Below are 27,966 nucleotides of genomic sequence, written 5' to 3'. Positions count from 1 at the left end.
ACTAATGGAGACAATATTCTTTGGAAGAGAACTGTTGATCTGGTTCATAATTTATTGGGAAAAAGAAAATCAACAATCAGCAATTTCTCCATCTATCAAGATGCAAGTTGGATTTGAGGGGGTGCTTTGATACAAATAATTTTTTATAGTTGTTGCTCTGTGTCTTTTATGATAGACATAAATTTGCTTGCTTGAGTCTGTCGAGAACATTATGCCTATGTTGCAAGACTTCGTTCTCAATATAAGTTTCCATTTCTGAAGATAGGGTCTTGTTAATGAATGACCTGGGGCATTTGTTAAGAATCAGTTATGATACATGCATGGTAACTAGAAATATTAGATTTGGAATAATTGAACTCAATTTTGTTCTAGAAAATCTGAAAATAGTTTTTTTTTTATCAAGATTTTTCTATTTCATTAAATCTTGGTCTATTAAACATTAAGAGGTGCCAATTGTGTCAAGTGTAAAGTTATTGTGGATTGGTTACTGTACCTGTAATTTGGGTTTATAGTAAGGCACCATTTCATTGCCAGTGATTCAATTGCCTAAAATTAAATTATAATTAGAATTGCAGCCATAGAAATGGGCTTTGTTTAGTTGACTATAATTGAAAACTGCATATGCAATAATAGCTCTCGAAAGAGATACCCTTACCCTGTTATTGAGGTAATAATATTACCTCTTGAGAAATGACGAACTGTTCATATTTTCATTACAATATGATACAATATTATAGGATAAAATGGAGAAGTAAATGAAGATAAAGTGGATGCATGCAAGAATGTTCATGGCTTGAGATTATAATCAATTGTAACATATGATCTAAGATCAGAGGTGTGACTAAATGAGAACTCATTTTGACTGGGGCCTGAAAATAAAAATGCACGAAGTCAAGAAATGCTACATTATTTCTTGACGCAATCACAATTAGTTCAAACAAGTTGTTCACTAAGATAATGACTTTGGATTAGATCAACAATTCTACATTATTTTTTGTTTTTAAATTGTGTCCAGTTTATTCACCATCAAACTACATTCTTGAGCTGAGTAGCTTGCAACGAAGCCATTGATTTTAGACCTTCAGAGAAATGTTTTACTCAACGGGTAGACGACGGAGCTTTGCCAGCAAGAAAGGCAGTGAAGAAAGCCAAGGAACTGCTTGGTTTGAACGTTGGCACATCATGGCCAGCTCCTCTAAATGTTGCAAAAGTTAGCCCCTCGTACTCTTGTAGCCATCCAGCCACCTGGGGACGAAATGTACCAGATTTTTGTTAGCACATCGGTTTACGTAGAATCGAAGTATGTGGTTTCATGCATGCGTGCACCTGTCGGCACTCGTATGCATGAATATGTCAGTGCATCATAAATCAAGTGATGTATGATTCACTGCAGCACCTGTTTCTTATGGTACCATGGCCTCCAGGGACCAACTGTAGGCAATCCTAGGGTGTCCAAACAGTATCTTGTTGACAGCACTGGGACTCTTCCATCTGTGTCACCACTGGACAAGCAAACAAGGATTTCATGGATGTCATGATCATGGAAATATTAACATAGTAAGCTGATGGATCATGGGATGTCAGCTTCGAGATCATACCTATAGACCCATATCCTGAGCCCTCCTGCAATCAGCTTCTTGTATATGGGGAGAACAGAGGGCATCGAGTCCTTCCACTCGTTAAAAATTTGTTTGCTGTGCTCAGTTTAAACATTTCTATAAGCACAATCACCAAAAATAAGAAAAACACACTCACACATAGAAAGAGAGAGAGAGAGAGAGTTACTTGCAGATGCTCCAGTTCCTGATGTTGTGGCCATCACTAGCATGGAGGGCCTTCTGAACATCTGGTCTGTTGTAGAAAGATGTTGTGTAACCATCAAGGCATGGATCGTAGCTACCCATGATCCCCGGTATCTAATCAATCATGTTAATCATAGTCAATCATTGTAGGCGCAGTAAAAAAATCCGATTTTTGGGTTATTATTATGCAGTAAACTCCTGAGATATTTAAAACAATTTTGCTTCTCTCACATTTTATATGGGAAATTCTTGAATTAAAATTGTATAGGATACCTAGTATCATAGCTCATAAAAATTTAAAAATCTCGATAAACATTGAAATGATCAAGCACTTTGCATATATTTCCATAAAATCATTATGATAACTTGGTATTTATTATTGAAATTGATACTGTTTATTTGATCACCATAATGTGTCCGCACTTCATAATGAAGAAGAATTATATATTTTATATGACTAAAAATAATCTTGTTTTGGTAGGTAATTTCAAATAATCATTCTTATTTGGAAATTTTCCCTTCAAAATAATTATCAATATTGCTCAGGCATTAGTCTTTTTTGTGAACTCTCAGAAAAATGTCAGATCCTTGTGGAAAACGGAGTGGTCTGTTGCAATATTTATAGGTAATTGGTGGTGGCAACTAAAACTGCAATCAACAAGTCTCTTACCATCTTGGAGGTGGACTTGAACATGAGTAGTCTTCTTCCACCATTGTTGGAACCTGATGAGTTCTGGATGCAGGTTGGAGTGTATAGACTGTAGATATCAATTTCACCATATTGTTTAAGGACCTCATCGACAGCATCCCGACATTTAGTGTTGTTCCATGGGTCATCACTGTCAAATTTGCAGTTATCTCTGGTGATGTCATGTGTTGCATCCGAGACGATGGCATGGCTCCAAGCATAATCCACCAAACCTTGCCAGTCATGACTATCAGAGGTTTCAGGATTACCCAACTACAAAAAACAGGAACAAGAATAGTGAACTCGAGTTAATGAGATCATGAGACATCCATCCATCAGACTACTTGTGTGTGAAAATTACCGCAGACATAACATACAAGGAGACAATCAAGAAAACCTTACAGCCTTGTTAGTTTCGGTATCCTTGACTATGAGAAACATGCGCCATTGACTCTTATCAGTCAAGCTATGTATGCTTCATAAAAATTTGGTAAGCAAGACATGTCACTGCTCAGTCTTGCAGGACTAATGACAGATGCTTGTTGAACATATGATTAACTTATTTAAGCAGTAAACCGGTGTTGTCCACTAATCAACATCCATAGAAGAAATAAAGGAATTTTAATTGCTGTTATGGGCTGAAATCAGACTGGAGATTATAGATAATAAAACACAAGAGGGAGGAATACCAAGAAACCCTTGAGGTCTATAAACAATGAAGGATTCTTGTTCATGTCATAGATGAGCTCAGCCAACTCCGGAACATACTTTCCTGGCAGTGCAGTACCAGAGAATATTAGACTTATGAAGCAACAAATTAAACACCAAAAGAGTCCAGAGCTGAAGCATACCTGCATAGCTCTCTCCTGCCATGTAAAAGGTTCGGTTTCTGTAGGATGGGAACTTTTCGAACCAGTTGTGCAGAAAAGTGTATGTATCATTTGCTAATCAACAATGGTTCCATAGAAATAACAACGAAGCAAGGTAAGAACTCCAAAAAGCTAAAAATGATTATAACTAGGTGAAGTCATATTGACAAATTAAGTGCATCTCTAGCTAGTGAGTACACATGCACACGCTCACCCAACATATACTACTAATAATATTCTCGTAATTATTGACATGTTCTCGAATTACTCATGATTTCTGTACATATTTTTCACTAAAAGCTTACTGATTACAACTTAATGATATTACTCGTTGCTGTTAGTGCTGATTTTGTTTGCAACTGTTTGGTACTCTTAGTTCTCCCTTTTTTTTTTCTTGCACGAGCAAAACATTTAATGTTCATATTACATGTACCTTGTCTTCTTCTACTTTGTTTTTCTAACCTTTAAGTATCCCAATTCCTTCCAGATATTGCTAAGTTACAACATTAACATCCAAATTCTGAATCTTTCCCCAAACCAAATTGTTGTTATACCAAACTTGTGACTCTAAGGCATGCAAAAGTTACCTAGTTATAGAGACTTCTACCTCATCCATCACATGGATGATGAAGTCTATATAATAGAGCAAATGAAGATGTCATGGGTAAGAATTCAAATTACAACTGCACATTTTTAAAATTGGATACGAAGAAAATAAACAAAACTTTGTTTAAATCAACAAATCTTGGCACAGAAAGGAAACTCCCAAGAAATTTGAAACATGCTATATTTTTCTGCAGTTTAACAAAGAACAAAAAATTAAAATTTATCATAGATCACCTGTATTGCTGCATATGCCTAGTAAATTTGTAAACATTAAAGAAATTAACTATGTTAGCGTATTTCCATAATGCTTTCATGATAATTTGTTAAAATTATTAAAATAATATGTATGTTTTATTTAAGAATATATTTATAATGAATAGATCAGACAAATTACACACCCATATTATGTTTTAATTAAAGAGTATATTTTACTCTCTATATTTCTCATGTTTTAATCATTTCTTAAATCTCGAAATAGAGTGGAATATTTTTAGAAAAACCAGTGAGATGTGCGTGCGCTGCACAGGTATGTTGATGCAAAGAAGTAACCTTGTTTGAAGTATTGAAGGTTGGGCTCTTCTGATGCCATATCCTTTGTATATGGGAAGGTTTGGTGGGAGGTGACTGTTATTTTCAAGGACCAAGCATCTTCGGTACTAGACAACAATGGCTACTAGAGGGTGATCACTGCAAAAGAATGGGCTGCTATATTTTTAGAGGTGAAAAATTTTCTATTCCACTTAAGACCTAAGGCTAAACCAGATCGGATACGGATTGGATACCGGCATATCCATATCCATATTTGTTTTATTTGATGAATACATATACGAATATGAATGTTAGTCGGATGCAAAAATTTATATCAATATTTTTCTATATAGATACTGATATAAATCCGATACTAAAAGTATGAATATAAATATGGATATAAGTCAGAAAATTAAAAATTTATGACTATAAAATCAAAGAAATTACTAAGTAAAAGGTAAAACAAGTTAAGGTCATTCATTTTCTTTAAAAGTTCATTAGTGCTACAAAAATTAAATAGAACCACAAACTAATTTGCATGAACATGTTGTCTCGCTGCAATGCTTGTCTCTCGCCTTCAACCTATGACAATCTCCAACATCAGATTATAATTATATAACTCTTCCTTTCAGTGGGTAACTTTTTTTATTTGATGATATTTTGTTGTGAAAAAGGGTGCTAAATGTGCTATACTTCAAATTCCATAAAAGAAGCATGACAAAAATGTAAGTAATATGTAAATCAAACTAAAAAACTCAGGCAAACATGAATAGTGGTATTAATTCTTAGATGCTTGTGGTATAAGAAGAGCGTAAGTAGGTATTTCAATAAGCATAGTTCACATAGTTCACCTGTAAAGGAATCTCCAAGAATCTCATAGTCGCTGGTTGTGTTTGAGTAGGAAAAGCCTACACCTACTGGAGACTCAAGGAACAGTAAGTTGGCCTCTGCAAAATTAGTTAACAATTATTAGCGCATTTATTTTGGTTAACCAAAGACAGTTTATGTGTATTGAATTGTTACTGCTCTTGGTTATGTTAATGTGAATGACTGTTATGCAGGTAAAGTACATATTCTGGTATATTTTATATCCTTACATTCTTTTTATCCATTTTTATGAATGTAGATGCTTATTTTGGTGGTATAAGATTACATGGTGTTAGTAATTTTGTTAAAAAGCGGTTTGGATTAGTTAATTACATAATTTAAAGTAATCAAATCTAGTTTATATATTGATGTTTTAAATGAAGTCCTATGTGAAGTTCTTAGAATCATTGAAGAATTAAGTTGGCTTACCACTTTTTTTATAACAACGAAGGAAACTAGGAATTATATGATATGTTGGTCATTCAAATTAAGGATGACAAAAACACACTTATCTTCTGCTACTTATGGGATGCAAACAGCAAGTGGTGGTCCTAAAATATTTTTATTGGATTGCTGGCCAAGAATTAAAATTATTAGATCTATGTTATGGAGCAACCACAAATGTTTTGTACCTTCATGCATTGCAAAGAGCTAAACATTGCATAGCTAACGGAACAGTGGAGGCTACACCAAAAATAGTCTATAGCGATGGAATTTTAGTAATGTTCGGCAAAATGTGTTTCTATGAAAGTTTTCTTGTAATAGATTTTAAAAAAATATAATAAAAGATATATAATATTGTAGCAGCTTGTCAGAAGTGTTACTGAAAAGTTATTATATAATGATGGTATATATACCATAAAATCGCCACATATTCTATAGTAACAGTTATAAATTTTTTTTTAAAAGACCTATATAATATTATAATGGCTATTTATAGATATTGCAATATTTTTTTATGTTGTGATATTATCTTGTAAGGATAATTTTTTTCTAGTTAAATAAAACTTAATTAGCATTATATACAATTTTGTTGCATGATATTGACTATTTATTGATGAAATAAATTTTGCTCCCCATACATCATTGTATAACTAATAGTTTTGATTGCTAATTTTCTATAATTTATTTTTTATGATAAATTAGTATCATTGCAAACTAATTTGGATTCTTTGTGATGATAGTATTTCATCACTAAATATATTACATTTGCCTAATGATGTTTAGAAGTAATGAGGTTTTAAATACATATATTGATCAACTATTATATGTTCTATTTGTACTTAACAAATTTTAGCAGGTTAAATATGCTATTTTCAACTTCATTTGGCCAAACCTACTACCTGAATGGGTTACATGATCAGTCAAGTTGGATAAATAGTTGGAGAAATGTAGGTTTGCTTTAGCTTGGGATTTTTAATCTATTTTATAATAATTTTACAAACATTCATAACTATTAATTTAGTAAAGATGTGTTATAAATAATTTATTAATATAGAGGGTGCATAACGTACCTACTTTTAAGATAGGTAATCTTTAATGCTTATTGAATATTAGAAGCATAGTAAATTTAAAGAAATTGATTATGTATTATATTTTCACCTAAATTTTTTTATGGGTTAAATATATTATTGTCAACTTGATTTGACCAGAACCATTTAATGGACAAATTACATGAGTCGAGTCAGTTTAATAAATAGACAAAAATAGTTCTCGGTATAAAATTCACTATCAATATTGCAGATGACACACCATAACTAGGTACTGATCCAATATATAATTATTAAAAACTTGCATGGAGACCGATCTAACCAAGGATTTAGATTAAAATATGTAAAAAATTAAAACTACTTAGATAAAATATGTAATATAATGTATTAAAAATATTCTATATTAAATACCATTACTTTTTAATTATAACATGGATAAAAAGAACCATATGCATTATCTATTTTTAAAGGACTTTAGAAAAAAATTAAATGATTATATAAATATATTGAAATTATTAGTATTTTTAAATATTTTAAATAAAAATATTTTCAAGATATTATAAAGAAGAAAATAGAGTTATTTATTTTACTAAAAGGAAGAGGATTGAATTTTTACAAGAACAATTAATTATTAACAAATAAAATACCATAATATAATTGGAATAAGTTTATTTTATAATTTAAACAAGTTTTGAATAAGTATAATAAACTATAACTTCATACTAGAAGTTTATGTTGTTGGCTACTATAAACTTTTTTAATGGTAGTCAATACAAATAGATCTTAACCAAGGTGAGTGGAAGACTATTGTGAAAACTAGATAATTAAGCTAGCTAGAGCAGCAAAGATCCTTTGGATTTCGTTTTGTAAAATCATCCTGAATGAGTTTCAACACACTAATTATTATATTCTTTTTCTATACATAAAATGGAGAACTACTAAATATTAAATTCAAGACATAAATGTTTAGTTTTTAAACCATATTTTGGCCAATAGACCTTCGGATATATCGTTGAATTGATGTAGTCCTCCTCTTGTATCTAGAAAGAGCAAATCTTGGCTCATTGATCTCCAAGACCAAATCTCGGATAATGTCTCTTTATCACCAAGAATCAGCTTTCTTCTCGTTAGAACAAAATTATTATATATGCATACTATTATATATGCATGCATGCATATGTGTATATATGTACGCCATTTTATTTCTAGCAATACCTGTGTTTCAAGAGAATGGATTGAACTTGAGCTTACTCCCATCTTTTTCAACAAAAAAGGAAGAAAACGGGGGTTGAAAGGCTCTTTCTTCGCGTGAAACTGTGATATTGGATGGAGGTAGGAGAGGTGGGGCTGGATTCGTCATCGGAGGTCCGAGTTCTGGTGCGGTGGCAGCGGGTGGCTGTTAGATTTTCGACATTTCGGTTTCTGGGGCAGAGATGCGGGTGGCTTGGATGGGTATGAGTTACACACGGCGAGTACTTCAGGCGAGTTCAATCCTACTGGAGAGAGATTCGGCCACAGTGATCAGCTGGGTCTGAAAGGGCTTGAGCAGTTATGGAGTAGTTCATCCCCTGCTCCATGACATTTAAGAGATGGCGAGGGAAGGTGTCACATTCCAGGCTATGCATGTATATCGTGAGGCCAATGGGGCGGCCAATTGGGTGGCGGCATATGTTGCAAGCCACTTAGAAGGTATCCTATGGACTGGAGAGAGAAAGATGCCCGGAGTACTTCAGGACGTTTTGTTTTTCGATTCTATTAGGTGTATTCGTACCCGTGATGTATGAAATGTCCGTTTTAGCTATAAAAAAATGAAAATGAGAGGACCCTCTCTTTCCCTCTTGGTGTGGCCCTTTTTAGGCTTCACCTAAAGAAACATTGGTCTCTATTCAAGAAGGTTTTGATAACCGGTTGAGTTTTTTCAACACGCAAATCATTCAAGTTGATAACGGCCGTTCATTAAGTTCTTCAACGGGCAAATTTCAGTTTAAATTTCAAAAAACCTCTTACATATATGTATATATATGTATGTTATATATACGTATGTCATTTTATTTCAAGCAGTACCTTTGTTCCAAGAGAATGGATTGAACTTGAGCTTACTCCCATCTTTTTCAACCAGGAAAGGACCAATCTCCTGCGCTGCACCATAGCCAACGGAGGAACACCCGGGACCTACACCAAAATTTAAACAGCTCAGTAGGATGGTTGTAATCCCCATCATATCACGAACAAGCAAGGATCCTTACCTCCATTGAGCCACAAGACTAGAGGCTTCTCATCAGCATGAGATGCAGCCTCGAAGAACCAATAGAAGAGGGCCCTCCCATTCTTCTTGTTCACCGTCACGTATCCGGCGTAATGCCGGAACTGGACTACTGGTTGGCCAGGCAAATCGGTGACAAGGTCTCCATTCTCAACGAACCTATTTCCTAGACCACCACAAGATACTGGGTGTAGTTCATGAACAAGAAGAATGGCTGAAGCAGCCCATATGAAGAGACCCAAACCCTTAAACAATCTCATTTCTTTATAGAGCATCAAACTAACACCCTTGAGATGAAAATAAAACTTGCCATCAACCTGCTGGTATTTATAGCACTTTTAGCATGGGACTAGATCTTTCAACATATACCAAGAAAATGGTCTTGGACATGGATGCTCAGTATCTCAAGACTGACTTCTCTCTCTCTCTCTCTCTCTCTCTATGAGTTTGTTACTCTATCGATCTATCTCCCAATGAAAGGATGGCTAAACTAAGGTGGCCAAAATAAATAAATGTTGTATACTAAAATTGAACGGACGAGGATGGCAACTATAACACAAATATTGGGTAATAAAGTTTTTCCAAATTTGATGCCCACCATGGTTAAATGCATGCAGGAGAGATAATAGCAACTGAAAAGAAATATTTACCTTTAATATTGAATAACATATCTATTTTAATTAACATTAATATTTGTTTACCTTTTTTACAACTGAAAAGAAATATGACTATAAATTCAAAGAGCATATCTGTTACCCAAGGTGACAACCCAAGAGGGGGAGGGGGGGGGTGAATTGGATTTTTCTAAATTTTTAGTGCTTTAAAAAACTTCCTTAGTTGAGTGCGGTGGATACTTTCTTAAATTACTTTAATGAATTAAACTATAGCAAAGATGAAGGATAATGCAAGAATTATCACAAGTGAAGCCACAGCCCAAACACCACGATGTATAGTGGTTCGGTGCACCCCAAGGCACCTACGTCCACTCCCCAACCGTCCCCTTGAAACTTTTATTATAATCCCTCGGATTACAGTAGGATTGTTTTCCGGGCTCACAATTTAAAACCTTTACAATTGGTTTTTCGGGCTCACCAATAAACCTCAATATTGGTTTTGCAGGCTCACGAACAACCTACATGTTGTTTTATGGGCTTACCAACAAACCTTACAACAAGAGTCACTACAACAAAATAGGGTTTTGCCGACTCTTTTTTGCCGACGCTAACAGAAAGCGTCGGCAAATTTCGAAACAGCGCTGACATACTACGATGCTTTTTTATAGCGTTGGATGAAATTAAAATAAGACGACGCTTCAAAGCGTCGTCGGAAGGAAAAGGCCACCAAACCCACGGATCTCCTGCCTTTTTCCCGATCCCCTGCCTTTTCCCTCTGTCTCTTTCTCTCTCTCGTGCGGAGGAAAAAACCCTAACCCTTTCATCCCTAGCCGCCATCATTCCCCCCCTCCTTCCTCCCCGATCATCTCCCCCCAAACCCCCCACCGAGCTTCGGATCCCCCTCCCCCTCCGGATCCCCCTCCCCCTTCGAGCTTCGAGGACGACCCCGCGCCGTCGAGAAAGGTGTTCTACCCCTCCGAGCTGAGGATACGGCGGTGGTGGCGGGCGGGATGTGATTCGACGACAACATACTCTTGAAGGAGGTGTTTGATAATCTGAGATGCACGCGGGAGGGGATGTGTTCTTTCCCACACCACTTCAACTGATATAGATTTGTGAGACAACCCTCTTGTATGTGCTTTTTGTTTTTTAATCTAGCTGTTGATTTATTTATTTATTTTTTGAATTTGTTTGTGGTTGCAGGAGAGCAAGTTTCTGAAATTCTTAGGGTTCATGTGGAATCCGCTGTCGTGGGTGATGGAGGCGGCGGCCATCATGGCCATCGCCCTCGCGAACGGAGGGGTGAGTCCTGGAAACACCATAATCTAATTGTTTTCTCTGGTGCATTTCTTCTTCTTTTTTAATTTTTTTTTCTGTGACGAACCCATATGGGTTCTTGATTCCGTTCAACAGGGGAAGCCCCCAGACTGGTAGGATTTCGTGGGGATTAAAAAATTATATGGCAGGAACCCATATGGTGCATTTCTGCTTCTGATCAACTTGACGATCAGCTTCATCGAGGAGAACAACGCTGGATTTGTTTAGATTTATTGTAGATTTTATTGCAAGTTATTTGAAATCTTTTCTGTCCGAATGTTGGATGTTAAGTTGCTCTGATCATCAGAGGGACACTTTAAGATTTAAATGAATGAATATTTTGTGCCCACACTCCCCTTTAATTTCCTCTTATTTTGAATATAGAGCCCACATTTTTTTTTTTGCTCATAGCAAAGGAGTCTTGCACATAATTAATTTTTGTTATGTGATTTCCAAGTTAATAAATCAAGAGGTTTGATATCAAAGCTTCAAACATACAACTTGAAAAAGTAACGTATTAGTCATTCTTATTCCTATTTTTTTTAGAAAAAATTATATGGCCTGTATAGGCTTCCAACTGGACTGCTTTTAAAAACTACAACTAATACCTGCAATATGTTCTTTTTTTGATTTTGATCGTTAGTATCTAGTTTGATGTTTTTTCCCAGATTAGGTACTTATGCCATTTATTAGTTTCTCTTTGTGTATTTGTTCAATTCTAACTTTCAAATTCAGAAATTTTCTTTGATATCTATTGGGCCTTTTCTTACCATTCTATTTAGTTGCTAATGTACTTTGGTAACTCCTGATGTATGGTTTAATATGTTTATTTCAGCCTTTCAATGATACTGCCCTCTTGTTTATAAAAATTCATTCAATTGTGCTGGAATATGTATATCAAGTTCTTTGTGACAGTGGTTTAGGATGATTTAAATTCTGGATTGCAGTTTTCTTATGTTCCTTTCAGTGCATGATTATTAAATAGCTTGGTTTTTTATTATAACGATATTGCAGTAAAAGCAAGAAGCGTGCAACATCTCTTAGGACTTGCAATATCTGTGGAACTGAGAGATGCCTCTTAATAATGTAAAGGCTTATGACAGGCAACCCTTTAGCAACAAATATTCAGAGAGTAGTTTTGTCCGTTCAGCATCAAATTGTGTAGCCAATTGTTTTACCATTTTTTACTTTTTCCTCTTATTATGTACTTACTTTAGAAGAACATTACTTGACAAAATCCTGACTAAATGCCTAATGCAATCTTAGAGATGATCAATGGTACAAAATATGTTCTTCAAGTTTTGATCTGGGGAGTTCTCACGATATAAAGAAGTTTTGCGGCCAATTTATTGGCAATAAGCTGGCAGCTTGGCAGTCATTATTATTTATTCAATTGTGAATGGTATTCTAAGTCACTGATTTGACCTTGTGTGCATATATAAGGTGGTAATTGTTGTCAAATATATTTTTTTGAAACCTATATCTTAGGCTTTCTTTGTTTTCGCAATGTAATGAGGTCTGCCATTGTGCCACCAGATGTAAGCCATCTGATGTTGGGTGTTTTTTTTTCCCACTTAGGTAATGCTAATACATGTGGAAAGCGGGTTGAGGGTCACATGAACTCAGGTTTATCTCTGGGGACTCCAGAAGCTGCCTTTGTACCTCCAAGACCCGATTATAGCCGGCCTTTTGTAAGTTGATGCCATATTCTTGAAATTTTAAGTGGTCTTGACTGCTTTAGACCGTTTGTAACCACATATTTCTGTGTTCATGTGTATGCTTCTGTATATGCTTGATGGTTATTGCGGTGTTTCTGTAACAGGCTTGCGTTCCTTACCCTTATGCTGATCCAAGCTTCGTTGGCATGCTGGCTGCGTATAGGTCACATGCAATTGTATGTATTATTGAGCATGTTCTTCCTTTCAGTTGTCTAATTTTTTTTTATATTAGTTGCAGCTCAATCAGTATTTTAATAGAATGGATAAAAGTTGGATAAATAAGTCGAAATCCAGTGCCGAACCAAGAAAAATTGCAGTCCCAGCTTACGAATATTTCATCTTTGTTACAACGATTTCTCCCTTCTCAGGTAACTAACTATATATTTTTGAATACTTTACATATTATCAATTATGATGTATAAGTTAATGTATCCCATTTTTACAAATATCTAAGGTTTCTTTTTTTTTTTTAGATTCCTGATACTTCAAATGCTCGCAGAGATGATGATGATGGAGCTGAATCCCGTCCCTGATACTTTGTAGATTATTTTTTTATGGAGTTTGATATGTATATTGTTACGGGGGAACTCAGCCACCATGCCCCACGTGACCGGCACGCGCGCCCAAGAAGACTACAGCTGCCCCTTGATCCAGTAACCCGACCCCGAGTCGGATATCTTCGGCTTCGCAACCCGACCCCGAGTCGGCTGCCCCTTGATCCAGCAGTCCGACCCCGAGTCGGATATCTTCGGCTTCGCAGCCCGACCCCGAGTCGGCTGCCCCTTGATCCAGCAGTCCGACCCCGAGTCGGATATCTTCGGCTTCGCAGCCCGACCCCGAGTCGGCTGCCCCTTGATCCAGCAGTCCGACCCCGAGTCGGCAATCTCTCGACAACGACAGGCTGTTCCCCTGAAGCACGCCGCGACCCCCTGCTCCACTACTCCCTGCAACGGTCGTATCCGGCGCTGCTCCACGATCTCCTGTAACAGCCGTACAAAGCGGAGCTCCACTACGCCCTGTCATGGCCGTACCCAGCGCTACCCCACGACGCCCTGTAACGGCCATGTCAGTGGCAACTCCATCGTGCCACACGATGACCAACCCCCCAGAAGGACCCCCCAGCCTGGTATATATGCGGCTGGGGGGAGAAGGGGGGGGAAAAAAAGCAAGAACTTCCAGTGCATTCTCTTACTTGCTACTATTATCTCTCCTTCTCCTCCAATCTCCTCTGACTTGATCGTCGGAGGGCCCCCACTACCCCAGTGGTGGTGCGAGGCTTGCTTGCAGGTTTCCCGGTGGAAGGTGGAGCGCAATCAACACCAACCAAGACAACTCAGACGGAATCCCGTTCACACCGTTGTGCCAATCGTTCTTGGTTTGGACCACCAGCAACAGTTGGCGCTAGAAGGAGGGCCCGAATCTCAGAGCGATCGTAATGGCACGGCGAGGTGGTCGTGGAGCTTCCAATGCCTCCGGTCGCGGGGCCTCTCGCGCCTCCGGCCGGGAGGCCGCTGCGTCTCCAACACATTCTCAGCAATACTCCACCGCTCCACCTCCCATTCAGATGGTCGAAGCCGCTCAGTTCGACCAGTTAGCCCAGCAGGTTCGCACCCTCGTGGAGGCAGTGCAGAACCTGCAGGGTGTGATGTCTCGGGCGCCGCAGCGGGCCCAGGAGCCGCTGCTCCCTGAGCGCTCACCTGTCCTCCTCAACCCGCGCTCCTTCCTCTCCCATGGGGAGGAGCGCCGGCGCGAGGAAGATTCTCGAGCACGGTCCATTCTGCCGGGACCTTCCCATCGGAGCTGCGCGGGGTACGAGAGGCGGGCCCGGGCGCGTTCCCAGACCCCCCAGTCCTCAAGGAACCCGCGCTCCAGTCGGTCCCCCTCTCGATGCTCCTTGTCTCCCACCCATCGGTCGCGCTCCCTGGACCGGCGGGTGGACGATCTCCACCGACAACTCCAGGTCCTGAAGGGCCACTCCAAAGATCCCTTCGCCGACTTGGAGATCTCCTCCCAGCCGGCGCTTGCCTCGAGGATCCTGCGGACCCCGAATCCGCCGGGGTTTAAAATGCCGGCGATCGAGCCCTATGACGGGGCGGCGGACCCGCGGGATCACGTCGAGAGTTTCAGGACCCTTATGCTCCTCCACGGAGCATCAGATCCTCTCCTCTGCAAGGCCTTCCCGGCGACCCTCCGTGGCCCGGCAAGGGCGTGGTTCGCCGGCTTGGAGGCTAACTCAATCCAGTCCTTCGACCAGTTTACTCGCCTCTTCATCACCCATTTCGCCGTCAGTAGCCGGCGGCGACTGGTCTCCGACTCCCTCTTTGATGTCCGGCAAAACGAGGGAGAAAGCTTGCGGGATTATCTTACCCGCTTCAACAAGGCTACGCTGGAAGTCCGGAACCTGAGCCAGGAGGTAGCTCTTTCAGCCCTGAAGCGTGGCTTCCGAAAGGGCAGACTCACCTTCTCCCTGGACAAACACCTGCCGCGGAGCTTCCCGGAGCTGTTGTCCCGGACGAACCAGTATGCGGACGCCGAGGAGGCGGCCGCCCACCGGAGCAAGGAGGCCGCCGAGATCCCTCCAAAGCTCGGGAAGAAAAGGCGAAAAGAGGCACGCTAGAGGAGGAGCCCGACGCCTCAACGTCGGCGCAGAAGCCTGTCGCCGGCGAGGAACCACGGCGCCTTACGCCCTCGTTCTCCGCCCCGACGTTTCAACCGGTACACTCCTCTCCTGACTCCCCGAGCCCAGATCCTCATGGAAATCAAGGGGCGGGAGGACCTCCCGGTCCCGAGACAGATGAAGAAGATTCCTGGGAGGAGGCCCTCTCGGGCGTACTGTGAGTACCACCGGGACCACGGCCACGACACCGAAGACTGCTTCCAGCTTCGGGACGAGATCGAGGCTCTCATCCGCCGAGGGCGTCTCGGTCGATATGTGAACGATCGACGTCCCCCCGCAGACTCGCGTCCGGCCGACCCGGCCCCTCAGGAGCCTCGGGAGCAGAATCGACCCGTCGCGGGCGTGATCCACACTATCACTGGGGGCTGCCCCCGGCCCGAGAGGAACGCAGGGGGCTCGACTGAAGCGTCAGGGGCAGCCGTCGCGAAGAGGCAGAGGGTCGGTAATGTAATCACTTTTTGTGATGAAGATGTAAAGGGGGTTCAGACCCCCCACGATGACGCCATGATGAAGGGCGCGCCTCCCTCACTAGTTGGCGGAAGTCGCGAAGGGCGCGCCTCCCGTTCCTTCGGTAGGGGTCTCTCAACCATGCGCCGGAGAGGAGGCCCACGATCCATGGCAACCTGAACAGCTCCGGCTTGGCAGGCTCCATCGCACCTGCACCTATATTTATAGCCAAACTGCGGCCCCCCGGTCGTTCCGATGCGGGTGGCTCCAATAAATGCGGGCGCATCGAATCCAGAGCCGATCCAGCTCTCGAGGCGTATCTTCCCGCGATTTCCTAAGCGTTATTCTCCTTAATCGCATTCTTTGTGCAGGACACTCCGGGTGGCCTGTACCCCTAGGTCCACATATCTCCGCTCGCGCCCAGGCCGCATCCGCCTCGAAGAACGTGCGTATCGCGGCCACTTAACTGACACTCCTCGCAAGCAGCAACTGGCGATCCGATTTTCCAGGTAACCCCTCAATTAGTATTTAATGCCCATCTGGTGTTCCCCAGGCGACGCTTGGAGAGGAGGAGAAACATGATCGCAGCTGGCCACGGAGAAATCCCGTCGGGCGGCAAGCGACAGGCGCACGACCAGCGAGCGGAATCTCCCGAGGCTCGACCCTCGGATGCCAGGCTAGCCCGATGATCATCCCGGGAGCAGACTAGCCTGAAGCCCCGACCGGTCGCCTCGGCTTGCGCCAGCCTTGGCCGACCAACGAGCGGAGTCTCCCGAGGCTCGGCCCTCGGATGCCAGGCTAACCTGATGATCATCCCGGGAGCAGACTAGCCTGAAGCCCCGACCGGTCGCCTCGGCTTGCGCCAGCCTTGGCCGACCAACGAGCGGAATTTCCCGAGGCTCGGCCCTCGGATGCCAGGCTAACCCGATGATCATCCCGGGAGCAGACTAGCCTGAAGCCCCGACCGGTCGCCTCGGCTTGCGCCAGCCTTGGCCGACCAACGAGCGAAATTTCCCGAGGCTCGGCCCTCGGATGCCAGGCTAACCCGATGATCATCCCGGGAGCAGACTAGCCTGAAGCCCCGACCGGTCGCCTCGGCTTGCGCCAGCCTTGGCCGACCAACGAGCGGAATCTCCCGAGGCTCGGCCCTCGGATGCCAGGCTAACCCGATGATCATCCCGGGAGCAGACTAGCCTGAAGCCCCGACCGGTCGCCTCGGCTTGCGCCAGCCTTGGCCGACCAACGAGCGGAATTTCCCGAGGCTCGGCCCTCGGATGCCAGGCTAACCCGATGATCATCCCGGGAGCAGACTAGCCTGAAGCCCCGACCGGTCGCCTCGGCTTGCGCCAGCCTTGGCCGACCAACGAGCGGAATTTTCCGAGGCTCGGCCCTCGGATGCCAGGCTAACCCGATGGTCATCCCGGGAGCAGACTAGCCTGAAGCCCCGACCGGTCGCCTCGGCTTGCGCCAGCCTTGGCCGACCAACGAGCGGAATTTCCCGAGGCTCAGCCCTCGGATGCCAGGCTAACCCGATGATCATCCCGGGAGCAGACTAGCCTGAAGCCCCGACCGGTCGCCTCGGCTTGCGCCAGCCTTGGCCGACCAACGAGCGAAATTTTCTGAGGCCTGACAACCCTCGGATGCCAGGCTAGCCCGATGATCATCCCGGGAGCAGACTAGCCTGAAGCCCCGACCGGTCGCCTTGGCTTGCGCCAGCCCTGGCCGACCAACGAGCGGAATTTTCTGAGGCCTGACAACCCTCGGATGCCAGGCTAGCCCGATGATCATCCCGGGAGCAGACTAGCCTGAAGCCCTGACCGGTCGCCTTGGCTTGCGCCAGCCTTGGCCGACCAACGAGCGGAATCTCCCGAGGCTTGGCCCTCGGATGCCAGGCTAACCCGATGATCATCCCGGGAGCAAACTAGCCTGAAGCCCCGACCGGTCGCCTCGGCTTGCGCCAGCCTTGGCCGACCAACGAGCGGAAGTTCCTGAGGCCTAACCCTCGGATGCCTGGCCTAGTGCCGGAAGAATTTTCTGAGGCCTAACCCTCGGATGCCTGGCTTAGCGCCGGAAGAATTTCCTGAGGCCTAACCCTCGGATGCCTGGCTTAGCGCCGGAAGAATTTCTTGAGGCCTAACCCTCGGATGCCTGGCTTAGCGCCGGAAGAATTTCCTGAGGCCTAACCCTCGGATGCCTGGCTTAGCGCCGGAAGAATTTCCTGAGGCCTAACCCTCGGATGCCTAGCTTAGCGCCGGAAGAATTTCCTGAGGCCTAACCCTCGGATGCCTGGCTTAGCGCCGGAAGAATTTCCTGGGGCCTAACCCTCGGATGCCTGGCTTAGCGCCGGAAGAATTTCCTGAGGCCTAACCCTCGGATGCCTGGCTTAGCGCCGGAAGAATTTCCTGGGGCCTAACCCTCGGATGCCTGGCTTAGCGCCGGAAGAATTTCCTGAGGCCTAACCCTCGGATGCCTGGCTTAGCGCCGGAAGAATTTCCTGAGGCCTAACCCTCGGATGCCTGGCTTAGTGCCGGAAGAATTTCCTGAGGCCTAACCCTCGGATGCCTGGCTTAGTGCTGGAAGAATTTCCTGAGGCCTAACCCTCGGATGCCTGGTTCAGCGCCGGAAGAATTTCCTGAGGCCTAACCCTCGGACGCCTGGCTGCCGAAGGGTCGCTCGCGCCCCAAAGGCGAATCGACGCCATTAAGGAAGGATGTCCGCCGAAATCCTCAGACTGCCAGGTCAGCAACAACCGCCATACGCCATAAAGAAGGCGGGGAGCTCGAAGCGCGCGCGCCTCTCCGAGGGATGGCGGCAATCTCGAAGCATCACTTCCTTCACCCGTTCCCCTTCTGGTTCCAGGCTCGGAAGTGGGGGGCTACTGTTACGGGGGAACTCAGCCACCATGCCCCACGTGACCGGCACGCGCGCCCAAGAAGACTACAGCTGCCCCGAGTCGGATATCTTCGGCTTCGCAGCCCGACCCCGAGTCGGCTGCCCCTTGATCCAGCAGTCCGACCCCGAGTCGGATATCTTCGGCTTCGCAGCCCGACCCCGAGTCGGCTGCCCCTTGATCCAGCAGTCCGACCCCGAGTCGGATATCTTCGGCTTCGCATCCCGACCCCGAGTCGGCTGCCCCTTGATCCAGCAGTCCGACCCCGAGTCGGATATCTTCGGCTTCGCAGCCCGACCCCGAGTCGGCTGCCCCTTGATCCAGCAGTCCGACCCCGAGTCGGCAATCTCTCGACAACGACAGGCTGTTCCCCTGAAGCACGCCGCGACCCCCTGCTCCACTACTCCCTGCAATGGTCGTATCCGGCGCTGCTCCACGATCTCCTGTAACAGCCGTACAAAGCGGAGCTCCACTACGCCCTGTCATGGCCGTACCCAGCGCTACCCCACGACGCCCTGTAACGGCCATGTCAGTGGCAACTCCATCGTGCCACACGATGACCAACCCCCCAGAAGGACCCCCCAGCCTGGTATATATGCGGCTGGGGGGAGAAGGGGGGGGGGGGGGAAAAAGCAAGAACTTCCAGTGCATTCTCTTACTTGCTACTATTATCTCTCCTTCTCCTCCAATCTCCTCTGACTTGATCGTCGGAGGGCCCCCACTACCCCAGTGGTGGTGCGAGGCTTGCTTGCAGGTTTCCCGGTGGAAGGTGGAGCGCAATCAACACCAACCAAGACAACTCAGACGGAATCCCGTTCACACCGCTGTGCCAATCGTTCTCGGTTTGGACCACCAGCAACAGTTGCGGGATTTTCACCCCGGCAACAGCCTTAGTCCCAACCGAGCCGAGCAGAAAGAGACCGCGTCCCCCACGAGGTATTGTCCGCTTTGGGCGCTCCGGTCCGCGCGTCCAGCGCTGACGGAGGGAGACGTTTCCGGCCCGCGCGTCCAGCGCTGACGGGGGGATTGCCCTCACGGTTTTGTCCCACAAAAGGGCCCTCGTGAGGAAAGGATTTCCACCCCCCATTTAAGGCACAGAACCTTTCCGCTACTAGCCGATGTGGGACTAAATTCGGGTGTACCCCCCCACAACATAGCCCCCCCAGCGGAAAGGTTCCTGTGGCGCCTCCCAGTCCTAGGGGGTAGTCTGCGGCAAGGGGCGCGTCCCTTCCTCTAGCGCCAATCTGTTGCGGGATTTTCACCCCGGCAACAGCCTTAGTCCCAACCGAGCCGAGCAGAAAGAGACCGCGTCCCCCACGAGGTATTGTCCGCTTTGGGCGCTCCGGTCCGCGCGTCCAGCGCTGACGGAGGGAGACGTTTCCGGCCCGCGCGTCCAGCGCTGACGGGGGGATTGCCCTCACGGTTTTGTCCCACAAAAGGGCCCTCCTGAGGAAAGGATTTCCACCCCCCATTTAAGGCACAGAACCTTTCCGCTACTAGCCGATGTGGGACTAAATTCGGGTGCACCCCCCCCCACAACATATATATTTTTTATATTTTCAAAGTACATTGTAATTCATAACTTTTTATGTAAATTTAATCAGATATGACAATATAAATATTTCGAATGATCTGAATGTTTGTATCAATATCAATGTAATTTGAATGTTTGGTTCATATTGTATAATGTGTGTTTTATGATATATGTAAATATATGGAGTTTGATATTTTTATTTTTTTTTAAAATAATTACATTTCCCGACGCTTTAAAGCGTCGGTAAAAACCGTCGGCCTAGGCGTAACCCGCGTGCCATGATGGTTTTTTCCGACGCTTTATAGCGTCGGAAAACAATATTTGCCGACGCTTTAAAGCGTCGGCAAAAAGCGTCGGCAAATCCCGATTTTTGTCGACGCTTTTAATTAGCGTCGGCAAAAAATTTTTCCACTCCGGTATCGCCGACGTTTCTGCGACGCTTTGATTAGCGTCGCCGGATGTTTAGCCGACGCTTATAAGCGTCGCTAAAGGCCCTAAATAGTGTCGGAAAAGATAAGTTCTCCTGTAGTGAGTAATAAGCAAAGAATGAAAGCTCCTAAAAAAGTAAATAAAGCAATTATAAACTACAAAGAAGAGTTTAGAGAATGTTTATCGCTTTGGAGGAGCTATTCTCTTCTTTGTCAAGTTTGCTTCACTTCACAAGGGTTGGTGGAGCTATTGATGACTCTTTAACACTGCTCAACCACTTTCTTTGGGCTCTTGAGATGAAGCAATTGAATGAGGCTTGCTTGTCTAGGGTTTTCTCTTGAATGTGCTTCTTGATTTTCAAAAGATGCCTTCCTTTGATGAATAGCGCCTCTTAAATACTTTTCCAACCTCTAAAGAACACTTTCCTACCGTTGGAATGGAGAAAGTAGCCATTTATAGCCTTTGGGGACTTAAAAAATAATTCTGCAGAACTAGCCGTTGGGCTGTCACCCATGCTGGGGTCGGCTCAAGTCACTGTTCATCAGGCTGAGGTCGGCTCAAGTTTTTCTGGGGTCGGCTCTTGTTACAGTAGGGTCGGCCCCTGCTATATTGGGGTCAGCCCTCTCAGAAAATCAAGAAGCTTGTTTTTCCGACTTTTCAGGTTGAGGTTGACTCATGCTTTCTTGGGGTCGACCCAAGCTACAGTGGGGTCGGCCCTCTCAGGGATTCCAGAGACATGTATTTTGAGTTCTCATCTTGGGGTCGGCTCCACTGGGGTTGGCTCAAGGCTTCCTGGGGTCGGCTCCACCTGGGGTCGGCTCAAGAAAGCTTAGGGTTGACCCTCTCAGTAATTTTCAGAAAGCTATTTTTTTTTGCAGTGGCTGAATCTGGGGTCGGCTCAAGGAAACTTGGGGTCGGCCCCATTTACTGTTCATCTGTGCCATATGTGTCAGAACGTGCCAAAACGTGCCGGGTCGACTCAATCTCTTCTAGGGTTGACTCATACTTTGTGCCAAGTGTTTCAAAAGCATGCCACTTCGTTCCCAGGCGTGCCAAATATATCGGGGTTGACTCGAAACTAATTGGGGTCGACTCTAATCATGATTGTCTGCATATTAGAGTTAGACTAGCATATAGGATCAATAAAACATATTCCAAGTAAATTAGAATATATGGCACATTAGAGTTTCATACCCTTAATAATGAAAATTATAGTTTTGCCCTTTAGAATATACTCTACTTGAAACTTTGCCGAAATGAATTTAAAAGTTTTCTATCATTCTCTACTACAAATCTATCGAGGGTGTGCCATTCCTTAATGATGTATCGAGTTAATTTGCATTTCTAATTTGATATGGCCTCAATGGTTGTATTAATCATCAAAATAATATTATCATCCTCAATCTTCCTCTTTTGATGATTACAAAACATTGAGTATACCGAAGTTGGCGTTTATATTTGAATTGAGGTTTAAAGTTTAGAAAATGCTTTAAAAGCTGAAAATTCAGAATTTTTTAAATTAAAGGGTGTGCCAACCAAAATCTTCCTCGATCTAATCTAAATTTATGCCAATTAAACTCTAGTTTTGCTCCCCCTTATTCTTGTGTTTTATTGAAGATAAGACTCCAAAAATTTGTGTCACAATAAGAGTTTCAAGTTATGTATCGAGACAAGAGAAGTATGTGCCACATTTAGAATTTTTGATTAAACTCCAGATTTTCTTGTTTTGAAGTTTTAGAGTGCAGAATTTTTTATTGTTACACATATCTCTATACAATTGCTTTCTTATATTTTCTTCCAACTTAGCTTTGCTTAAGGATGTATATATATACTCCCCTTTTATATCTTAGGTATGAAGAATTTCTCTAACTTCTCTTATAACTTATTCTACTTCTCTTACTTCTCCCCCTATATTGCAATTTCTCCCTTCTCTGAGGATGATAGTGTTATTTTGATGATTAACAAGCAATAATCAAGAGTATGTTACAAGTTAATTCGATACTTCATTTATAAGTCTGTTACTCTCATTATATTCGTATAATAAGATAAAGATGCATTTCATTGTTTATATGGATGAATCTAACCTTGAGTTGCAGCAAAGTGTGGATTGAGTCGACCCCAAAGTTGATTGGGTCGACCCCGACACATAAAGAAAGCATCTGGCACACTTCTGCAAAAATGGCACGGATGAACAGTAGTTGGGTCGACCCAAGGAAAGCATGAGTCGACCCAAATCTCAAGCCTCTCAAGCCTCAAGAAAACAGTTCTCTGGAAACACTGAGAGGGTCGACCCAAGAGGAAGTTGAGTCGACCCAAGCTTGAGTCGACCCAAACACTGAGAGGGTCGACCCAAAGGCAGTGACAGAATACATTGACAGAATAGGTTCTCTGGAAACCCTGAGAGGGTCGACCCAAGTGAAAGTTGAGTCGACCTAACTGAACCTTGAGTCGACCCAAAGAAATGTTGAGTCGACCCAAGTGAAGGAAGGCTGAATTATAAGTTTCTGTGGTTCTGAGAGGGTCGACCCAAGGAAAGGTTGAGTCGACCCAAGTGAAAGTTGGGTCGACCCAAGGAAAGGTTGAGTCGACCCAAGCACGGGCAGAAGCATAACGGCTAGTTCTGCAGAAGTACTTTTTATCCTTCCAACAGTGAGTAATGGCTAGTTTTTGAATTCTAACCATTGGGGCTTGTCCAATGGATGAAGGAAACTATTTAAAGTGGCACTATTCATCAGAGAAAACATCCTTTTGCAAAATATCAAAGAGTACACAAGAAAGACAAAGTGCCCTAATCTTCTTCATTCAAGTGCTTCATTCAAGAGTCAAAAGAAAGTGGTTGAGCAGATTCCAAGAGTCATTAAGAGCTCCATCCACCCTTGAAGAGTGAAGCATCCTTGACAAGGAAGAGAGAAGTCACATCAAGCGATAACTATTCTCTAAACTCTTCTTTGTAGATTATATTGTTATATTTGCTCATCTAGGAGCTTAAATCTTCTTACTTCATTTATTAAACTCCTTGTAAAGGTTAGTTGGTAAGCCCGCAAAACCAACGGTGTAGGTTGATTGGTGAACCCGTAAAACCAATTGTAAAGGTTCGTTGGTGAGCCCGAAAAACCAACATAGGTTCGTTGGTGAGCCCGTAAAACTAACATAGGTTTTTGGTGAACCCGGAAAACCAAAGTGTAAGGGTTTTTGGATTGTGAGCCCGGAAAACAATCCAACTGTAATCCGCGGGATTATAGTGAATTTCCAAGGGGTCGCTTGGGGAGTGGACGTAGGTGCTTAGGAGAGCACCGAACCACTATACTTTTTGTTGTTTGTATTGTGCTTTGTTTAATTCCACTAACTCATCAATTGACATAAGTAAGATAATTAAAATTAAGAGAAACCAATTCACCCCCCCTCTTGGTTTGTCACCTTGGACAACAAGTGGTATCAGAGTAAGGTGCTCCAATAGTACTTATTGATCTCACAATCAAGAGTTAAAGATCATGACAACCCAAGTGGGATGTTCTATGAGTGAGGGGCAATCCACAAATAGACCTCCTCTATTTAATGGCACAAATTACACATGCTGGAAAGCTAGGATGAGGATATTCATTCAAGCTTTAGACTATGAATTGTGGTATATCATTACTAGAGGACCTCACACACCTACAATTAGTATAGAGGGCACTATCATACCCAAACCAGAAATGGATTGGAATGAAAGTGATAGAAGATTAGCACAATTAAATGCAAAAGCAATTAATGTACTTTACTGTTCATTAGATGTAAGTGAATTCAATAGAATATCTACATGCATCTCTGCAAAAGAAATTTGGGACAAACTTGAGGTCACACATGAAGGGACTAATCAAGTTAAGGAGTCAAAAATAAACATATTAGTACATAAGTATGAATTGTTTAAAATGGAATCCACTGAGTCTATAACTGATATGTTTACTCGTTTTACTGAAATTATAAATGGGCTAAAGTGTTTAGGAAAATCTTATACTAACTCTGAATTGGTGCGAAAAATTCTCAGGTCTCTACCAAGAGTTTGGGAGGCCAAGGTAACTGCAATTCAGGAAGGTAAGGACCTCAATACACTGCAATTAGAGGAACTTCTAGGATCACTCATGACCCATGAGTTGACCATGAGGCAAAATTCAGAAGATGAGGTCAAGAGAAGAAAGACCATTGCCCTAAAGTCAATCACTCCAAAACAACAAACTGAGTCGGAAGATTCAGATGATGATGATGAATTTGATGAAGAAGGAATGGCTATGCTTGGAAGAAAATTCAGAAAATTTATGAGAGGTAAGAATAGATTTCATAAAAAGAAACCCTTCTTCAAAGGTAGCTCAAGCAAAGAAAAGGGTAAGGACAAAAAAAAGGAAAAAGAATCACCTATTTGTTATGAGTGTAACAAGCCCGGGCATTATAAGATAGATTGTCCGGAATTAAAGTGGATGGCAAGAAAACTGAAAAAGAAGAACTTTATGGCTGAATGGAGTGAAAGTGAGGAGTCAAGTTCGGAAGAGGAAGATCATCAAGAGACGGCCCAAATATGTTATATGGCCAATGACGATGAGGTAGATTCTGAACTTGAATGTGATTTTACTGTTGATGAATTACATGATGCATTTTTAGAACTTATGGAAGAACATAAAAAACTAATCAATAAAAATAAAGTTCTAAAAGAAGAAAATCAATCTCTTATCAAAGATAAGTTAAAACTATCTCATAAAGATAAGTTAAAACTATCTCATAACTATGAAACATTAAGTAGGAAACTCACAAATGAAACCAAGAATCTAATTGCTGAAAATGTCAAGTTAAAAGAAGATGCTGAAAAATATAAATTCTTAGTAGATAAGTTTACACTTAGTTCTACCAAATTAAATATGATTCTTGATAGTCAAAAAGCTGTATATGATAAGGCTAGATTAGGATATAAAATAAATAGAAAACAAAAATACTTAAATAACATTTTTATAAAAGCTAAAAATGAAAATATTACTTGTCATTGCTGCAATAAATTAGGACATAAAGCATATGAATGTAACTATAGAAAGTCCAGTCAAAACAAATTGAGTAATAATCATAAGCTTAAATTCAAGAAAGTTTGGGTTCCAAAAGGAATATCAAGTACTAACCCTAAAGGACCCAACATAGTTTGGGTACCTAAAGCTCTTTCTTGATCTTTATTGCAGGGGTGTCTTGCAACTAATAAAGTGGAAAAACGATGGTATCTAGATAGCGGCTGTTCAAGATACATGACCGGTGACGTAGATCAATTTGTCACCTTGGAATTTAAGAAGGGTGGAGTAGTAACCTATGGAGACAATGGAAAAGGGTATATCATTGGAAAGGATAAAATTTTCATTACTCCATCTACTTTCATAGAAAATGTCTTATTAGTTAAGGGTTTGAAACATAACCTACTTAGCATAAGTCAATTTTGTGATAAAGGGTTTAAAGTCACATTTGAAGCATCAGTATGCACAATCACAAATTCTAAAGATAATAGCATTGTACTTGTAGGACAAAGGCAAACAAATATTTACATGGTAGATCTTCATGATTTAGGCAAGAAAAATGGATTATGCTTAATTACTAATGAAGAAAAGAAAAATGAAACAAGTTGGCTTAGGCATCGTAGACTAGGACATGCTAGTATGGAATTAATATCAAAACTAGTCAAGAAGGAATTAATAAAAGATGTGCCAAAATTGATTTTTAAAAAGGACAAAATCTGTGGACCATGCTCATTAGGAAAACAAACTAAATCATCCTTCAAATCAAAGAATATAGTATCAACAACTAGGCCTTTTGAACTCATACACATGGATCTATTTGGACCCACTAGAACTGCGAGTCTAGGAGGAAAGAAGTATGGACTAGTTATTGTAGATGATCTTTCAAGATATACATGGGTTTCATTTTTGGCACATAAGAATGAAGCATTTTTAGAATTCTTGAAACTTTATAATAATATCATAAATGAAAAGAAGCTCACCTTAGTAGCAATTCGAAGTGATCATGGTACTGAATTTGAAAATCAATACTTTGAAGAATTTTGTAATAAAAATGGTATCTCACATCAATTTTCAGCACCTAGAACGCCTCAACAAAATGGGGTTGTTGAAAGAAAAAACAGGACATTGGCAGAAATGGCACGCACGATGTTGTGCGAATCAAATCTTCCAAAGTACTTTTGGGCTGAAGCTATAAGCACTGCTTGCCATATTCTAAATCGGGTATTAATACGACCAATAACCAAGAAAACTCCTTATGAACTTTGGAAGAACAAGAAACCAACTGCTAAATATCTTAGAGTATTTGGATGTAGATATTTCATTTTAAACAATGGCAAGGAGGATCTAAGTAAATTTGATGCCAAGTTAGATAAAGGTATCTTCTTAGGATACTCCACATCTAGCAGGGTATACAGAGTATTCAATAAAAGAACTCTTGTAGTCGAAGAGTCAGTTAATATCATATTTGATGAGTCTGATAGTGAGTCTGCTAGGAAAGAGAATATTCTTGATGATGATACAGGAATTATTAACTTTAAAAAGTTGAATATTGATAACGTGCCAATTCAAGATAAGGGAGATGATTGCGTGCCACCACAATCTCAAAACTTGCCAAAGGAATGGAGGTATGCATATGGACACCCTAAAGACTTAATCATTGGTGATCCATCTCAAGGGGTAAGAACTCGATCCTCTCTTAGAAATTTAAATGATTATCTTGCTTTTGTTTCACAGTTAGAACCTAAGACTTATGAAGAAGCTGAAAAAGATACCAATTGGATAAATGCCATGCAAGAAGAATTAAATCAATTCAAAAGAAGTAATGTATGGACATTAACTGAAAAACCAAAGCATAACTCTGTAATTGGAACAAAATGGATCTTTAGAAATAAATTAGATGAAAATGGGTTAGTTATAAGAAATAAAGCTAGACTTGTAGCTAAGGGATACAATCAAGAAGAAGGGATAAATTTTGATGAAACATTTGCTCCTGTAGCTAGATTAGAGGCTATTAGATTACTTCTAGCTTTCGCATGTTTCATGGATTTCAAATTGTATCAAATAGATGTAAAAAGTGCATTCTTAAACGGTTTTATAGAGGAAGAAGTATATGTAGAGCAACCTCCTAGTTTTGAGAATCATGAATTGCCAAATCATGTGTTTAGACTACATAAGGCATTATATGGATTGAAGCAAGCACCTA

General features: G+C 42.3%; 1 protein-coding gene and 1 long non-coding RNA gene across 2 annotated transcripts; one reads left to right on the top strand and one right to left on the bottom strand.

Annotated features, from left to right (window-relative positions):
• Positions 1 to 742: 742 nt before the first annotated feature.
• LOC120110106 (serine carboxypeptidase-like 31) lies at positions 743 to 9,404 on the bottom strand. Its single transcript, XM_089924924.1, has 9 exons — positions 8,915 to 9,404; positions 5,345 to 5,440; positions 3,342 to 3,434; positions 3,180 to 3,262; positions 2,473 to 2,763; positions 1,786 to 1,916; positions 1,599 to 1,694; positions 1,397 to 1,502; positions 743 to 1,245 (listed from the first exon to the last, which is right to left on the bottom strand). Exons 1-9 carry the CDS (start codon positions 9,069 to 9,071, stop codon positions 1,099 to 1,101), a joined length of 1,200 nt encoding a protein of 399 aa, XP_089781050.1. The 5' UTR covers positions 9,072 to 9,404; the 3' UTR covers positions 743 to 1,098.
• A 1,088-nt stretch (positions 9,405 to 10,492) lies between these two features.
• Positions 10,493 to 12,187, top strand: LOC148702756 (uncharacterized). Its single transcript, XR_016396231.1, has 3 exons — positions 10,493 to 10,842; positions 10,931 to 11,029; positions 11,141 to 12,187. It is a non-coding gene; the product is annotated as an uncharacterized LOC148702756 (long non-coding RNA).
• Positions 12,188 to 27,966: the final 15,779 nt, after the last annotated feature.

The sequence above is a fragment of the Phoenix dactylifera genome, chromosome 8 (genome assembly GCF_051530095.1).
Source record: "Phoenix dactylifera cultivar Ajwa chromosome 8, Ajwa_hap1_PhDact_Kaust_v1.1, whole genome shotgun sequence".
Classification (NCBI taxonomy): domain Eukaryota; kingdom Viridiplantae; phylum Streptophyta; class Magnoliopsida; order Arecales; family Arecaceae; genus Phoenix; species Phoenix dactylifera.
Note: the sequence above shows the minus strand (reverse complement) of the source record. Positions and strands in the feature narration are given on the sequence as shown.